Below are 18,595 nucleotides of genomic sequence, written 5' to 3' on the forward strand. Positions count from 1 at the left end.
AAAAATAAAGCGTTTTTTGAACATTAAATCATGTCAACATGTTCTAGTAGAAACCCAAAATACAAGTATGTACCTGAAAATGAGCATAATAGATCCTCTTTAAAAGTGCAAATGGAGTTGTTGTACCAGAGTTTATACAGTATGGCTTCTTTATTTGGTGTCAAATAACTTTTGGAAATAAATGTATGCCCATGCTGTACATGTAGTGCTTGCCAGTTTCAGCTTTTAAAAAAATGTGTCTCGACAGATTAAAAAGATATCAAGTACCATATTTTGTGTGCCAGTGGTATTTGATAACCCCAAAAACATCACAAATCTATGTTTGGATCATCTTACTTTGAGTTACCCTTCCACCCAATTATGCAATCTCTTTGCATTTCAGCATATTCCAAAGAGGATTCTGTGCAGACTGCTCTAAATTACTCTCAGTGCAGAGCGAAATACTAAAGATGCTGCAAGTAAACAAGGGTCTGAGGTATCAAAGCAGCATCAAAGTTGCTGTCGTGGAGTTCCCTGACTAGCAGGGATACACTACCTTGAAAAAAAAGGTACCTGAACATATCTTGGCAAAAGTTACTCAAAGAGCAACATTAATAAATTATCACCTCAAGAGCTTCTTTTTGCATCCTACCTGCTGTTGAGATTTCTGTCATGTTGGTAACGCCTAGTAAGTATGAGACAGGTATCTGTTATTACTGTGACCTTCAAGCATGCTTTCTTATGCATAATAAGAGAAACGAGTGCCTTCGCTGTGGAATTCACACTACACTCCACAAACTGCTGGGATTATACAAGAAAATCCAGCTCCTCTCAGCCACAAATACAGACACCGCTGGACTCAATTCTCCTCTCATTTGTCCCTCTCTCAAAAGGCAGGGAAGAGCTGAGGTTAATCCTCTCTTCTGCTTTATATGGAAGTTGAAGAAAAGAAGGTATAATGCCAGAAAGCCCAAGCAGGCACTTGAGATTAAGCCACTAACTATTGACATTGTGTGAGTGGCAGGTAAAGTCACCTCTGCTCAGCAAGCCTTTGATTACCAGCAGAGAGCAAGACCTCCCCCTAGTGGTTCAGGAGGGGCACAGCTAGTTTGTCATTGAGGTTTTCTTTCCCCCTCTCTCACATCCCCAAGGATCTTGTTGCTAAACATGGATGTCAGATATGCCTGATAGCCGTGCTTGTGTTTTATCTTAATTATTCATTTTAGGAGATACAGCGACTTAGTTTCCACAGCAACCTGGCTCCTCTCTGAGTCAAACAGACCTGCTAAACTGGAAAGGTCAAAGCAGAGCACGGGAGGATTATTCAGAATCATTAACGCTAGCAAGTATCCAGCGTTGCATAACAAATTCACCCCACATTCATCATCATCGTAGTAGTGGTGTCGTCAAGGGATTGCAACTGGATTGAGCCCAGATGAGCAGTCAGATGGGATGAGTGCAAAGTTGGAAATGTAGTAAAAAAGATTAAATAACCCATCGGTAGTAAACAGGATGGGAAATGTGGAAAATGTTACAAGGTGTTAACCGATACAGAGCAGCAGCAGTTCCACAGGACAGAGAGGAAGAGACAGAAACCAAATGAGGCCAGATGAAAGAAGGAACAAACTAAAGATTTATTGAAGGCAGCAGAAGATGCAAGAGACAAGAACAGAATGGCAAAAGAAGGGGGTTGGGTGGGGGGGCACATACAGAGACACTTGTGTGTTCAGATAGGTTTAATGTCTTTGTGTTACAAAAGTTTTTTTGTGTTTTTACAGCTCCGCAGAGCTCAATAGGTCTGTATTTGTTTTATCAAAATATACATGTTTTGAACGTAAAGAGGATATAATCCAAATGATTTTTGTGGTACAAAAACATGAATATATACAACCATCAACCCCGCTTCATACAATAACCCCACCCCGCCCCCATATATAAAAAAAAGGAGAGAAACATAAAAGCTTTTAACAAAAAAAAAACAATTTAAAGGCATATAATCTTCTACACCATCAACATCACAGCTAGGACTGTGGTTCAATTAGGTATCCGTTCTAAAGCAATCTCTACCAAAGTAGGCTCTTTGTAATATCAATCCAACAGAAAGGGATACAATATACAGTATAGGCTGATATAACTTCATGTGACAATTGTCCAAGGCATCGGAGAAACGGAAAAAAAGGGGAAACTTGTGTGGAAATGTGGAAAAACTCAAATCACAACACTACAAAAAACAGCAAGGGGGTAGAAGATACTTTGGTCCTTTAACAGCAATAACCGCCTGTAGCTACATGAAGCTTCGTTTAAACCATGCATAATAATCTTTTACAAAAATAGAGACAGAGCGCATCTGTATCTGGTCCAAAACTACAGTGGTCGATCGAGGCTGTGGAAAAACCGGTGCTCTGAGGCACGCAGGAATGTGACGACGTTTAAGACTTCGGCGTGACGGTGCCAACTTGGACCTATGGTTGAGGGAAAAGTGCACTAAAGAACCTGACTGTGGCATTAAAGTGGACACAGACGGGATCGGGTGAGGGCGAGCCCACCTTGTAATCCTGTTTATCCTGAATTTAAGGAAAAAATATATATATACTGGGTTTAGGATTGTTAGACACAGTCTGTTACTTATTCGGTTGACGAATGCCTCCGAGCTGCTCTCTCTCAGGTACGATCAACCTGAATGTAATGAGATAAAGGCATCTTTGCAGACCGGTAAGATTAAAACACCTGAACGAGAGGTAAACAAAGCCAACTGACCAGAAAAGTGTTGCAGCCTCAGATTAAAAACTCAAGGCACTGTGATAATGATCAAACCCAGCCACTACACATCAGTTAAGCTTAGAAGTGATACACATGTAAATGCTAACATTAAAAGAAAAGATAAATGAATATATAGGTGTCCACGTATAGATGAACATAATATGGTTAAATGACGCCCCAAACACCGGGTGTCCCTCCTGAGAAAAAGGACTACATGGAGGTGAGCGGGGACTGTAAAACAGGAGGGCTGGATACAGCTCTAACTCCTGCCACAATACACCTAACAGAGCTACATCACCTAGCAAGGATATTAGGCATCTAACTGACGTACATTCATAGTTTCTACATACATATAAATGGGGATATATGCGTACAAATCCCTAGATAAACATTTGTGTTTTTAAGAATTAACAGAAGATTGAATGAGCCACTTTCCCCACAGTTTTAACAATGCTGGTACATACCACAAAAGGCATGAAAAAAAAAAAAAGTATTTTCCAAATAAAGCCAGAGCGATGCTTAAGGCAATCTGGTCGGGGCAAAGTAAGGCACAAGACTGTCGATACAGATATGGAAAGAAAAAACGCATCCTTATTGAATGACTTCAGATAGTGGTATGGATCCCCTGAAGCGAATAAGCGGGTTGTTACAAGAAGATAAAATCGAAATGGATACTGGGGAAATAGATTGTTTGGTTGGTCTGTGAGCCAAAACTAAATCCTTTTGTATCAAACCGTTTCTGACTGGCCAAACAGGTTCAAAGTGGCATTTGAAAAAAAGGCACGCACACATATAGATATATCCACACGGCTATCATAGTAAAAGGAATGCTGAAGTGTGTCTGGTGTGGATACGATTCATCCACATAAGCATCTGTGGTGGAGGGTGTCTTTTTCTTTTTTTTTTAGCGATTTGGTCTAAAGTGACAGTTCATCAGCTGCCCCTACTTTACCTCCAATATAACAACATGTTTCATTGCAGAATGTTGCCCCTTTTCCCAACTTTATGATGGAACAAATGAATGGTTTGGGTACCGAGAACCTGTCCTGAACTGGAACCAGAAACACGCTTCGATTCCATTTAAAGTTTGGACGTATTTGTTTACATTGTCTGTCACACTTGCGCCGAGGTATGTGAAGAGTGTTTACATCATTATGGGCAGGACCTACCGCTTACAAGTGTAGCTAAGCTTCACAAAAGGGATACAGGGAAATAATGTAAGCGAAAACAACTTTCTCCAGTGGAGATACTGCAGCGTGGTTCAAGAATGCAGCGTTGTTGAGGTCTTCTGTCAAAATCAGAATGCCCCAGAATCAGCTGATAGCAACACTTACAATACAAACAAACGTAAGACGCCAAACAATTTGTGTGATGAGAAAATATTCATCTACATTTTAATTTAAAATACCTTGTATTCTGTGCTGATTTAAGTTTATGACGCGGCAAATCAAAGGAAATAAGGTTTGTTTTCAACATATTTTGGTGACTATGCTTTTGCACACCAAGTCCGTATTTTTCGTCCGAAGTTGTCACACGTTAAAAAATACATACGACCTCACGTTGTGTCAATCACGTTTACACACCGACTCTGAAACTTTTTTCTGACTTAAAAGTTTTCGGAAAAGGTTTGATTTTCTACATTTTTTTCCCACATCCGTCAAAAAACAAGAGGGTTGTTTGACCACTCAGAGCCACCGTCCGTGCAAACGTCATCATCCAAAATGGCTTGATAAACTGTTTCACTTCGTGTCCCAGCGCAAAGCACTTTACGATAAAGAAATAAAAGAATACAGAGTTGCAGAATTTAAAGACAGCTTGGAATTGGGGATGGTTGCAAAACAAAGGATGTAGGAAAGATTAGACGGTTGTGATTGTGCTCTGGGTGGCTAAACAATAGCTTCTTGCTAATGTTATGCATTCCATAGCCCCGTTTGGGACTAGTGCTATCAGTCGCACCCACGTAATTAATTCAGTTTCTAATTTTTGCAACGAACAGAAATATAAAAACGCATCAGACTCCGTGCGCACGTTTTCTGTGTTTAATATTTTTTTATAGGATGACGGATTTTAAAAAATGCATACGAAAAAAAAACTGATTTGGTGCGCAAAGACCTTTTTAATAAAAATTGGAGGAGGAAAGGAATTGGAAGCAAAATAGATTAAATATGATACCCAAACCTATTAACGATGGGGAATGATTAAGAACGGTGAAGGGAGCAACATTCTACAAAGAACAACAGCCATTTCCACTGAAGGCAACCTTAACAAAAGTAGCATTCAGGTGGATATAGACCTGGAGGGAGGGAGGAAAGGCACTCAAATGGTGGACTTTGAGAAGGACACTCGAAGGTGGTGGTTCTCTCCCAGATCGTGGTTGTGGAACTCGATGAGGGACTCGATCGCCTCCTCGACTGAGCCCATCTGGATCAGGGCCATCTTGCGGTCTTTTCTGTTTAAAAAATAAAGAGGGAACAATGTGTTCTCAAAGTGTCAACATGATGCCATCTTTTGCGAGTGTTGCTTGCTATTTGCTATGTTGTGACTGATTCTTTCTCTACGCTCTCCAAAACATCTTATTCAGACTCGAAACAATAAATAGAAGAGAATTCCAACACCCATAAGGAAACAATTCAAGGAAATTGAGAGTGACTGGACTGAGACTTACTGAAAGAACTTGAAGGCCTTGACTGTGGCTCCTGAGCTGGCAAAAAGCCTCCTGAGGTCATCCTCCACCACAGAAGGCCTGAAAAGCAGCAGGGAAAACAAAGAATTACCATAAAGCATTTATGTGGGTTTACATTCCCTTTACTTATTTGCATTTTCATGTTTATTTACTGGTATTGTGAAACAATACACAAGAGACCTGATTAAATCTAAAAACACACCTCTAGAGTAGCATGTTTAGAAAACACTGTCACAACTACTTAATCCCGAGCACTAAATATAGAAAAGAATGAGTCAGGACTACAAAGGGAAAAAGCTTACAGCACGAAATGCTGCTGGGGAGAGAGAGGGGGAATGAAAATGAGGCTCTTGCAGCAGCAACTCACGGTATGTTGGAGAGGTGGAGTGTTGCAGAGGGTGGGAAGATGTTGGAGTAATTTTTGGAGCCAGGCTTCTTGAAGCGGTGCAGCGGCGAGTTGCTGTAGTCCTTTGTGAGGCCCTGGTCCTCGTGGCCTTCTCTGGGCAGCTGCACTGTGGTGTGTTTTGATGAGGTCACACGCATGGCCCTGCCGTGAAGACGCTGGCCATTCAGGTGGCTCATAGCTGGAAAACATTAAAAAGATTAATTAATTTCCATCCTTACTTTTAGTAGTTATTAGGGCTGTCAATTGATTAAAATATTTAATGAAAGTTAATTGCACGATTGTCCATAGTTGAAATAGTTAAAGCGAGTTTTGTCAAGTATTTAATACTCTTATCAATATGGGGAGTGGGATAATATTTGTTTTATGCAAACGTATCTATATTTATTATATGAAATCAATTAACAACACAAAACAATGACAAACATATGCTCAAATCATAACATGGCAAACTGCAGCCCAACAGGCAACAACAGCTGTCAGTGTGTCAGTGTGCTGACTTGACTATGACTTGCCCCAAACTGCATGTGATTATTATAAAGTGGGCATGTCTGTAAAGGGGAGACTCATGGGTACCCATAGAACCCATTTGGCTATGCCAGTTTTTCCTCGAGAAAATTTAGCGCAAGTTTGGAGCGTTATTTAGCCTCCTTTGCGACGAGCTAGTATGACATGTGTGACGTACCTATGGATTCCTTAGGTTTTTTCTAGTTTTATATGATGCCAGTATGTTCACTCTAGCTTTAAAATTGAGCCTGCAACAACCTAAAAATGTCCTTAATGCGTTAAAGAAATTAGTGGCGTTAAAACGAATTTGCGTTAACTTTGACAGCCCTAGTAGATATGAATGGTAAAACAAATGAAACAAGTTAATAATCAGAAAACAGGGAGTCATTTATCAAAAGAAGACCTGCCATGTTTGCTCAGTTGGCTCCAAACAATGTATGGTGAAATGATGTGAGGGGAAAAAACAAGATGAAAGAAAATGATAGATCAAAAGAAAGCAAACAGTGTTTTGCAAGGCAGGAGTGTAGCTACCTAGCTGAGCTTGTGTGCTATCAGACATCTGGATCAGAGCATTCTCCTTTTTATTAAACAGGATCTTCACTCTCATCACATCGCCGTATACACCTAGGGAGGAAGAGGAAGGGGTCACAATACAAGTGCGACAAAGAAGAACACAGCCTTAACAGGAGCTACACAGCCAATCACAGCAACAAAAACAATTTAAACCATCACATCAGGGACATTAATATTCATACTGCTACTAATTGAACACTGTCTGATTAATAAGTAATCGTCAGGCTATTCTACTAATTTCATGTTCAATTCTGCATGGGATCTCTAGAACTAATCCTACATAAGCCCTCTTAGATTACAATTACACAGATGCTGACTGCTAAAATGCTCGAGAAGGGAGAGGTAGTGATTTGAAGGCAAAAATCAAAGAGGAGTAAAATGAGTGCTTCTGATCGGTTTGATCGCTCTACAGTGAAGAAAAAGTTGATTTCTTGACCAACTTGAGGGCCTAATAGAGAGACATGCAGGAATAAACTAAACATGCACATACCTACATTAGACAAACTGCAAAGGAATAATATGGTGACATAATCCGAGGGATATGTCAACTCACAGTCACTAAAAAGCAGCAGCATTTCATCTTTGTGAGTTCTGTTGCTGAGCGACTCAAGGCAACCGCGGAAAAATCAACCTAACAAAAAATTAAATTTGCTGAATTTTCATGGCTTAAGATTGGACCGTGCAGAACCAAATAAACTTTTATCCTCTTCCTGGGGGTGATGCTTTAGAATTTAGATCAGCTTCCCGCCTCATTCCCGAACAAAATGATCCCCACATTTGTATTTAGAGAGGCAATATTTCCATTAAGGGGCTGCGCTCTTTGAAGATGAAACACTGTAAATGTTTTTTGCCCATGGACAGTAAACCGCAGCTGGTTAAACCTTAAAATGAAATGCTGCAGCTTTGAGTGGTGTTCTCACCTTACTTTCCTCACACAAACCCACATCAACCAAAACAGGTCATACAAACCCCCCAAACAAACAGACACCCCCACCCTTCATAGCCCTGTAGCCTGATGACGAGCCATCAGTGGTTAAAAAAAATAAAGCCAACAACATGAGACAAGACATGCCCACCTTGCCAGGTAACAGTAGTAATAAAAAAAGGAGATGAAAGGATGATAACGTACCGAAAAGAATAAAGAGGCAGTGTGGCGTAACGCTCTTTAGAGACAGCAGGGGGAGCAGCGGGGCAGGGGGCCGAAGGGGGATAGGGAACAGGGGACAGGGGACAGGGGAAAAGAGACGGAGCGGAGTGGAGGACAGTGGAGTGGAGTCGGGACATGTCCGCAGGCCACAGGCAGCGAGGTCCACAGGAAGGCCACAGTACCATGGAGGAAGGAGAGGCATGAGGGACGAAGAGAATGAAGAGAGGACAAGAGGAGGAGGAGAGGATTCAAACAGCATGAGAGAGGAGGAAGAAGAGATGAGGTGGAGGAAAGAAGATAGTGGAGGGACAGATGATGGCAAAAATCGGGGGAGGGGGGGACCAATGAGGTGCCAATGTTGTGTTTTCAATTTGTGGGTGGTGTCCAAATTGGGGATGATGGATAGGGGAGAAAGAGGGTTGGGTGGGTGGAAGGAGGAGTGGTTGTCGTAGTAACAGAGGAGTGGCAGAGGGGGAGAGGAGGACAGTGGGAACAATTGGTCGTGGGGCGTGCAGTCAGTTGGCAAGAGTTGAGGAGGTGAGGGGGGGGTTTAAAACAAAGAGGGAGAGGGGGGACAGAGAAAGAAGAGAGAGAAAAAGGAAGTAAAAAACAAGGTCAGTATACACAAAGAAATGTAGTGCTTCAGACAGTAGAACTGGCTAAATTAAAATGCACTGTCACTATGGGAACACTAGGAGAAAAAGAAGAGAAAAAAAAGATTAACAATGAAATACAGAAAAAGGCAGAGACAATATGTACTTTTAATTACAGGCTAAGTTTGTTTAAATTATTTGAAGTTACATTAGAATAAAACAGTGAAATCTGAATGTCTATTTTAATAATCCTGTGTCTTAAAATCTGATCTTGAAATTAATATTCTTAATGTAATGACTACACAACTACAGTAAATGTAATGAGTGACTACTTATACATTCTACATACTATATTAAATCATGGACATGGTGTGTTTCTTTAAAAAATAAGAAAAAAAGTAATATTGTCTCTCCAACAACTCAAGAATGATTTCAACTAATGGACAAAAATGAAGATATGAAATGGTAAGTTTTTAAAAAAAGAAGTTAGTGTTTTGAATAAACTTAAAATTCACAGTGAGCAAAGTGGCAGGTCAGAAATGCAGCAGGTTTGGTCAAACACAGAGAGGTCCTGAAAGAGAAGAGGTTTTGACTCGATGACCCCCTTTTCATTCAAAACAGTGGTGGTAAGGGGACTCCGACTAGACTGATCACATGGAGGTGGTGGGAAATGGGAGGGCCCAAATACTGGAGCTAAGTGGATCCAGGTCCATGAACCATAGTGTAAAATAAAAATGTCACTAACATTTTAACCTTGCCCTGACATTTTAACCACTGCACTGACAGTGGCAGGATGTACTACTGTTTAAGCCTAGTGAGTGTACTGACCTCAGGGTTCAAATTGCTGACCAACAGAACATGGTGTCCCCCAGAGGCAGTGAGCCCTGACAGGCCGAGCCGGCTAGCGGCCGCTGCGGCAGCCGCCATGCCGCCATGGCCCACACCCAGGGACGCCAGGCCTTGAAAACCAGGCATCGACAGCCCTAAAAAGGAACAAGATATCAATTACTTTCACTTTTACTTATTGCTCTCTTTTCATACTGAAGGGATCTGTTAAGAAAGATAAAGAAACTAGGAAATATAAGAAGAGTGTTAGCGTCGAGGCCTATTACATATCGTACGTAGCAGGCAAATGTTTGGAGAAGAGATAGTGGTCTCATTTGAAATGGAATAGCAGTAAAAGAAAGTTTGTGTACTGACCTTGAGCCTGTTGGATAGCAAAGGCTGGAGGGAAGGCATGAGCGCCACCATAAGGAGAGGCTGAGATTAAACCCGGAGCAGCTGGCGACAAAAGAAAGGAACAAAAAATAAGAACCAAAACCTCTCCATCAAATGTGTACTGGCAATAACAATCAGCACCCCGGGCAAATGCTTGGAAAGTGCTTAAAAAAAAACAATTAAACTGATAAATAAAAGGACATATTTGGGTAAGTAAAACCTTGAAAGTGCTAATTCAAAGGCAACTGGACTATGTATATAGGCTTGTTAACATTTATAGATGTGATCAGAACCAAACAACTTCTTACAGGGTTAAATTTAAGACCTTTTGAATACCACTTAGAATGAAATGTAATGCTCTGCTCCCTTGGCCACAACCTGTTAATCCAGGTTCGTCATTAAAATGACACTTGCCCATTCTAAAGCGACGAGCTAACGTCAGCTTGTTAGTAGCAAGGTGTGAAGCGTTTTGTTTTCTTTCCTGACAACTGACTGATTTCCGTCAGAGCTTGCATACACGCCACGTTCAAGAGCGTAAAGCAATACACTGACGTAAACAGTACATGTACTGTTGTATAACATCCAAGGTGCACCAAACTAAAATTACACCCACAAAACATTTTATACATTTGACAGTTATTTATGATGTCACGCTATTCATTTAATTCAACAAAAAGACAAGGAAAAAAAGGAAGACTGTTGTAGACAAAATTCAATACTTTTAACTTAAGGCCTTATTTTTAGAATATTAAATTCAATGCTTTTTAGTACATTTAAGACTCTGCAGGTACCCTGTTCTTCAAATCATGACCCAATCTTACCAAATGCAGCAGCTGCCATGGTCTGGTGGTCAAGGGAGGCCTGTGAATCCGCAGTGGGGAGGTCTGGCCGGGTGTAATCCCGGCTCTTGTCGTTGTTGTACTTGACATTGAGGCTGGTGAGCTTGGAGAAGCTGATTCTCAGGGTACAGCAGGCATTGTAGATGTTCTGACCATCCAGAGACTGAGACAAACATTGGAGAATTAGACTTAAGATAACATATGTGACACTGTTGATTTTAACTACAGTTCCATGTTAGATCAATTGGTCCCACAATGTTAACACTGCACTGAAGCTGCAATGTGCAATCTCAACACTCCTGCAAAAGTGGTGGTAATAACGTGAGACTGAAACATCGTGACAAAGAACATTCGCTGTACCAGTCTTACCAGTTTGGCGTGCTGAGCCGTCAAGCCATCGGCATATTGGATCAGAGCCTGGAACTGGTTGTTCTTGGTGAAGGTGATGATCTTCAGCACAGTGCCGAACTTGGAGAAAATCTAAAGGGGGGAGACAGCATGATTAGGGGTGAAATCACAACACACATTATCATTTTCATTAAAACTGTACTGGAAGATAAACAAAGGGAATAAATTTGCATATCTTTTTTTAAACAAGTGTCCCGCTCTTATCAACATGCATATTTTGTTTATGTAGCTCTACCATATTTGCAATGTATTTTGCTGAGAAAGTAATAAATGTGAGCCACAGAGAAACATAATGACGAGAGGAGGAAAGAAGAGGTAAATGCAACAACGAATTATCAAAATATATAAGAAATCGGTCTGTGTGAGGACACATTGTACAGTTGAGCAATAGCAGTCTAAGAGTGCAATAGCAGAAAAACAGGTTGGTCTGATTAAATAATTGCAGTTGTGTTAAAAAGACTATTTACAATTTTAAAAAATATAGATATTTGTCACTTTAATGTTCAAGAGCAATGAGACCCTGAAAATAACAATCCTGACAAGTGAACCCCACCAACCAAAGTACATGGCCCGTTTTAAGATTAAAAAGGGACTGGCGAGCCTAGAATATATGCAAAACAACTAGGTAACGGTCTGTACCTGGTGTAGCACATCCAGGGTGACGGGGTAGAAGAGGTTTTCCACTATGACTCTGAGTACAGGGCTTTGGGACCCTGCTCCTCCCATGGTCGCTGGATCTGCGGGAATGGCCATGCTTGCCATCCCACCTCCATGCAGTGCATTGACTGCCTGCAGAGCGGCCTGGGCACGCTGAGGGGAAAAGAAAGAGGAACTTCTTAGACATGGATGGAGAAAAGTATACAGTAATAAACAACAGTGAATGTAGGTGGATGCCAATTTCTGTGGTTTATCTATGAAACATTACACTGTTCAGAGTCTTTAAAAGGATCACAAAGTTTATACCAATACATTTTAGATTGGTGGAAGGAAAATTACATTTACCTTTTCTGCATTAAGACATCATAACCCTTGGTATCTAGCAATAACTATAACAGTAATTTAAGCCTAAAATCCAAACAGTCAACATGAAAAGCAAGTGTGTGTACATGTGACTGCAAACTCTTACCACTTGGTTGGGGGAGTTGTCCGTCTTGAGCTCCTTATGGGTCGAGTATTGCATGTAAATGGGGTGGTTTCTGATGACGGGGGTGACAGAGGAGTAGTAGCTCACCATCGTCTGTGCACACTCCTCGCTGGTCATTTCCAAGAATGCCTGCAGGGGAGGACCAGAGAAACATTAAGTTTGTTTCTCCCATAACATATAAAGTGCTACTCTGAGGCAATGTTTAATAAGCATTCCTAATAACTTAGCAGGTCTGTTATAAACCTAATTACAAGCATTTTCACTGCCCGTCACTGTTTACTTTTAGCCAAATTCCATTTGACATCTTTATTGGTTTAGACACAGAATGGCAGGTAATAGAAAATAGGGAGTTAATGAAGACAGTCAAAAAAGGGATTCAATGTCTTCCTCCAGGAAATCTCAGCCTGTAGAATTCTCCTCCTACCCACTAAACCACAAGGATGAGACAAAGGGGCCACTGTCATAATTTTCAGGTCAGGACAGCTCGCTAGAAAGCTGATCCCTTGTCACAGGCCTAAAGAGAAATGTCACCCAGGAGGGCAAGTCACACAGGTTTGGTGAGCAGACCTGCATAAATCAGTCCGTACCTGGTTTTTCCCTTTCAGCATCAGCAGATTAGTGACCTTCCCAAATGGCAGTCCCAGGCCAATAACTTCGGCCTCATTTATGTCGTTGGGCAGCTTGCGTACATGGACCACACGTGACGGAACACCAGGACTGCGGACGTCACCTTTGAATTTTTTGCTGTCGTTGCCATTGGCTGCGAGAAAAAAAACAGAAGCAGATACAATCAGGGAGGGGACAGGAGGCTCTGGTTCTTCCTGAATAATGGATTGATCGTCGTGGCAACGCAAACCAACACAAACGACAAGCACTTCAATAAAAAAAGGATTCACTCCTCCATGGCAACCCCTCCTACCTGAGTTCATGATATAGGGCCCGTTGGATATGCAGGAAGAAAAGAGTTCGTCGGATCCCCTCTGCAGAAAGACAGAAAACAATGGTTCACTTCAGTGCATTCACCAATGAGGGCACAGCATAGCAGGTGGAGAGCACGGCTCTCATATTACCGAGCCATTGTGTGATAAAGCAGGAAGTAATCTGATAACCAAAAGAGGATTGAGCAAACCCGCTTGAGAAGAACTCCACCTTCCTCACCAAGAAGAATTAAACGACCTAGCTTGTCAGCAGGGATATCTGACTCATAATCATGTCTTTCTATCCCATTTTATACTCTTCTCCAACAGTAATGCCTAGCTCCAGACCTTAGCCACAGTCAGGATGGGTCATTATTTCTGACCCAGGGGCAATGTGCCAAATTATCAATTTATAAATGCCAATCACACTCAAGGAGGAACAGCTACTATTCAGCTTGAAGCACACACGTCAGCAGTAACACCTCAGCTTGACAGCAGCTGTCAGTCTGTACAACCCATCTTCTCATAATTCAGTATTAGGAGGAAGGATAACACACTAAAGCCCTCTGGATCGGAAGACAAGATGGGAATACTCCCAGCTCACACTAGTTTACTGTCTGCTGAAACAGCCCAACTGTCCTCCCTCCCTCTCTAGTAGATAAAAAGTGCTGTTTCAGGGCTGTTCTCATGGTTGGGAGTGTGTTTGTGGTTGTGCGAGATGAAGTATAGCAGTCACAAGAAGTGGCTCAGCAGCCTAAGCTCTACAGCACTCTACAATGAAGGTCCTGTTCCGGCTGAGACTAGGGGCATTGTTACACGGCAGCGCACACACATATGGAGCCCCAAGGACTCTCTGGGAGTTGAAGAGCCCCGGAGCGCTTTAACAACAACCAGTCATGCAGGTTTGCTAGTATTCTACTCCACCTTGTGAGTCTTGGCCTTTAATTATGCAAGGTGGTGGGGGTTCCAGTCAGGCTGCAAAGTCTACTCATAAAAAGGCAGGAATAAGGGGATCTGAGAGAGAACATTTAGTGGTGACTCTAAACACTGTCAAGGGGCGGTGTGGGGTACTGAGTTAGTTGCCATGAGAGCACAACACTGTATGCAGTAGAATAAACTACCCTTTGACTTCCAGATGGTTTGGCTGAGTCAGTCACTCTCACTCTGAGGCCCACGCAAACAGCGTCTGCTATCTAAATTCATGAACTTAGAGCAACAAGAGGCATTCCTGTGCCTTTTCACTGTGGCCACAGGATCTGGGGCCTCTTAGTTTGGCAAATGTTCAAATCTTAACATAAATGGAATGCATACACGGCAGGCAACTACTGAGCTAAGATTACTAAGGTGCAAAGTCTCTGACAAGACAAGAGAAAAGAGGACAAAACAAGGTCTTTAAAAAGGTTTTTAAAATGGGAGGTCAACTGTTTAAACTCACACGTAATGGTAAAAATATGAATGTCGAACAACGAGTGGTGTGCTCTAGTTGGTGGGAAGGAAAAAAAATAAAAAATTTCTTGATAAATGGGCCTAGGCCAGATGCAGGCCATGAGAAATGAAGGAAGCGGCTCCCGCCTGACTCAATGCTTGTGGGCGGGCAATGTCACATTATCAGTCAGCAGACCAGCTCCAAACAGGAAGAGCAGCTAGATCAGGCCTGCTTCCAGGGTTTAGCTAAACTTCCTCCTGGGGACTGATGGTTACTGTTCCATGGCCGGACTCACGCTCTCTCCCCCTACTTCCTCATTCTAAAAATAACCACAGAGCTAAGACAGTCTATATAGTACAGAGCAGGAACATAAAGTCACATACAAAACAGAGAATTGTGCAGTAAATGATTGAAGAATATAACTATAGATTTTGTAGGGAGTGTTGCGGGAAGAGCAGAGAAGCACAAGGTAAAGTTACAAAGCCAAGAAAAATAGCTTACAAAAGTTTGTTAGTTGACTCCAACACAGTGCCAAACCCATTTTTCCAACAAAGAAACCCACTAAATGCGCATCGACTTGTTCACTTCCTTTGTTTGCTCGGGATGCTGACAATATAATAGCAACCCTCAGTTAGGATACGATGACACATGGCCCACAAGCCGAAACTGGTGAGCAGCTTCCTTTCACTGACAATGGCCTACCTTGAACTTCATTTTAAAAAAGGAACATGGACTGGGGGCAATTTCCCTGCTCCATACACCACATCCCACCTGGTTTGCATTGAAGGATGAGGAAAAAGCTGCCTTTGCAGCATTTGGAAAAAACATTATGCTCTTATAAGGACACTAAATCTATGATTCATTTGTACTGGTGTTGGCGTCCGCAAGCAACTGTATTTTGGACTCTGTTGTGGGGGGTAATCTCTCAGGAAAAGCACAAAGGAGAAGAGCACAGGTATGGACATGTTTGTTCACTGTGATCAGCCTTTGCCAGTGGAGGGGGGCTGGGAGCGGTGCCTCACCAGGGGGCTGGAGGGGGAGATTGGTATGCGACCGCGGAATGCCAGACACTCTGCCCAGACGGAATAATTACAGATTCCAGCAAGGCAGCGCTCCATAACTCAGCATCATCATTACCACAGTACATCAAATCCAGAAAACAGGAAAAGTTAAAGAAAGAATCACGCCAGGAGTCAAATCTTGAGTGCATCCGATCAGCACCCATTAAAGTGCGCATTGTTAACAAGTTGAAAAACAACAGGCCTTACTGAAATGAATAGAGGGGGGTGGGGTGTGTCCCTGTTGCGGGCGGGTGTATCAGAGTGCTTGTTTAAACAGTGTAAAGACCTTTGGCCTGGAGGATGAAGACAGTTGAGGCTGGATGGTAACAGCCCTTAATTCAATTACTCCTCCTACACATAGCTGCCCCAGGCACTGTTACCAAGGATTACTACGTAGGCAGGCATTTTTATTGGGTATGCAAGTTAACAACCAGCAGTTTGCAAAAAACATGTGCTCCCTCTTCAACAAGTTTGCACAAACAAACATGTAAAGAAGGGCTGCTATTGCCGTTACATAAGCATACAACGTCACTGGAATAAGAGCAGATCTGTGCAAAAAGATAAACATTGGACAATTCTTGCTGATTTGTTTCACTGGTGTTTGTTGAGTAGGCTTGTGCTAGAAACAAGGCTGAATAAATATCAAGCGCCGGGGCAGGATTCAGCTGCTTTCTTAACATTCCAGCGAGGCTAACATGCTATTAAGGAACACACAAAATAAACAACAGGAAGTTTCATTTCCTTGCAGCCACACAACCCAACAGAAGCAGGACAGGAAAACAAAGCCCCACCACAGATAATCTACTCTAATTGAATTATCAAATATTCCATATCCACAATCCTGAGGGTTGCTGCTACTTCTCTGTGCTGACCGTTGTATATCATAAATCTTTAAAAAAGGAGAGCTGGTCTGCAACTGAAAACTCATTACACATGAGAAATGGCTTTGGACAGCAGTTCTGTAATTACAGAGGAAGCTATTGCACACTGACAGACTATGTGTCTCAAGTCCCTAGTGTCCCACAGTTCTTTTCCATTTCCGCCGTATTTAAAAAAAAAACTAGAAAATCTATTAAGGCAACAAGTGATTCAATGGGTATCACAACACCACTCACAAATGCAAAACTACAGTATTTACTTTGCAAAGACCATGTTGGTGTTACACACACACACAATTTAACATGTGGCATTCATCTTGTAGTAAAATGAGAGAAAGTGAAAAGAAGCAGAGCTGCAAAGAGAAGAAAATGCTTACCTTTGTGCCAACTGATATGTCATGGACACTGCTGTGAAAGAGAGAGAGAGAAAGTTCATGATTATACGAGGAAATCAAAAAGAAAATTAGCCATAATCCATCACGAGATCATATTAAACAATTAACCACAACAGCAAAACAGTCGTCACAAATAGGAATGATATAGCCTAGTACGGTTAAGCAATGAAAGAGAGAGAAAGTTCATGATTATACAGGGAACTCAAAGAAAAATAGCCAGGTGTAAGAGGTATACACTAGGACTTTGCTTTGGTTTTGTTGGTGCAATTAAGCAGTATAATAACGAGATCATATTAAACAATTCACAACAACAGCAAAAACAGTCGTCGCAAATAGGAATGATATAGCCTAGTACGGTTCAACCATAAGCAACTTGAACTTCCTCATTAATTGACTGAACTAGAAATTTCACAATAATCTAGCTAAAGCCAGTCAGTCGTGCAAAAAAAAATAAAAAATAAAGAATACTTACTCAATTTCAGGGACGTAGCCGGCTCCCAGAGGGTACAATTCAGCGTCTAGGCGGCTGTAGTGGATTGGCAAAACATAAGAGTAAACTTCAGGGTAGTCACTTTGCATTGTAAACCAGTAATAATAAGAAAACAAATAGAAAAAACACGTCGAGCTAAGCGAGATCGATGCAACATCCGCACTGGAAAGCCCCTTTTGAAGTGATCAAACGCTTTAAATACGTAACCTTAAACACACAACACGCGTATTGTGTGTAGCCTACCCTGCATAGAGAAGTCTCTGATTCAATCAACGCTCAAATGTTGAGGCCAGACATCTTAACAACATGGCCCTGGCGCTCCGCTCCGCAGACAAATGAATGCGGAAATGAGACACGTTGCTCTTAGCTAGCGCTCGAGCTCTCCCGGGAAACCCTGTTACCATGGTAGTTAGCGAAATGTTAACTAGCGTTAGCAACACTATACAAGCTAACTATTGTGCAAGCATATGTTATTAAAAATAAAAAAAAGTGTTCAACCATAACTCCCGTTAAGTAACATTAGAGTCCCGTTTACACATAATTATAAAAATGTGTTCACATAAGTAACGTTTCTTAGCGACTTAGCTTAGCTGCTAGTTAGCTTAGCTTCATGCTAACTGTTGCATGTTTTGATGAAAACTGTTTCAAAACTTTCCCCGGTGTAACGGTTAAGTGAAAACAACCAACAAAGCATCAAAACAACACAACAAACAACACGCAATATGATTATACATTACACAACGGTGAGTTCTGCTTCGTTAAAGTCTTAAAGTGTGGTTTCTTTTTCCTCCACTTACCCGTCCATTGCACAAGAAACTAACTGCAGGTCTGGAGCTGAAGGGAGGGCGGCACACTTGATGGGGTTTCTTCTTGACAAAATGGCTGAACACAAACGGAGATGAGGCGAGCGCTGATTAGTCCAGGCTGCATTTCAAGAGCCAGAGAGCGGGCGGGGGCTGAGCTGGGAACCGGAGACGCGATTGGACAAGACGACTATCATTTAGTGGAAGAAAAAAAAGATAGAAAGAAAGAAAGAAAGAAAGAAAGGCAAATTTCCAGAACAACATCATATATGATCAAGTAGTTCATGTTTGAGTTGATGTGATGAAAAAGGGGGATTTATGAGGAGGACTCAACACGTTGAGCCGCAGCCTGTTGAGTTCTACCTAAAGAC

At 41.8% G+C, this 18,595-nt stretch overlaps 1 protein-coding gene across 3 annotated transcripts; it reads right to left on the reverse strand.

Moving 5' to 3' along the window:
* Positions 1 to 1,594: 1,594 nt before the first annotated feature.
* ptbp1a (polypyrimidine tract binding protein 1a) lies at positions 1,595 to 18,374 on the reverse strand. 3 transcript variants are annotated; one of them, XM_037796649.1, is made up of 16 exons: positions 18,219 to 18,374; positions 17,404 to 17,457; positions 16,914 to 16,941; positions 13,174 to 13,234; positions 12,842 to 13,014; positions 12,237 to 12,383; positions 11,750 to 11,920; positions 11,072 to 11,182; positions 10,685 to 10,865; positions 9,846 to 9,926; positions 9,474 to 9,628; positions 8,035 to 8,068; positions 6,864 to 6,956; positions 5,790 to 6,006; positions 5,405 to 5,482; positions 1,595 to 5,188 (listed from the first exon to the last, which is right to left on the reverse strand). In XM_037796649.1, the coding sequence occupies exons 1-16, from the start codon at positions 18,224 to 18,226 to the stop codon at positions 5,056 to 5,058; spliced, it is 1,725 nt and encodes a 574-aa protein (XP_037652577.1). In that variant the 5' UTR covers positions 18,227 to 18,374; the 3' UTR covers positions 1,595 to 5,055. The 3 variants fall into 3 exon arrangements, with proteins under 3 accessions (XP_037652577.1, XP_037652576.1, XP_037652578.1); XM_037796648.1 differs by having other exon boundaries at positions 16,914 to 16,944; positions 18,219 to 18,373; XM_037796650.1 differs by lacking the exon at positions 18,219 to 18,374 and adding an exon at positions 17,665 to 17,769 and having other exon boundaries at positions 16,914 to 16,944.
* Between the last annotated feature and the right edge of the window lie 221 nt (positions 18,375 to 18,595).

Source organism: Sebastes umbrosus, chromosome 16, assembly GCF_015220745.1.
Source record: "Sebastes umbrosus isolate fSebUmb1 chromosome 16, fSebUmb1.pri, whole genome shotgun sequence".
Lineage (NCBI taxonomy): Eukaryota > Metazoa > Chordata > Actinopteri > Perciformes > Sebastidae > Sebastes > Sebastes umbrosus.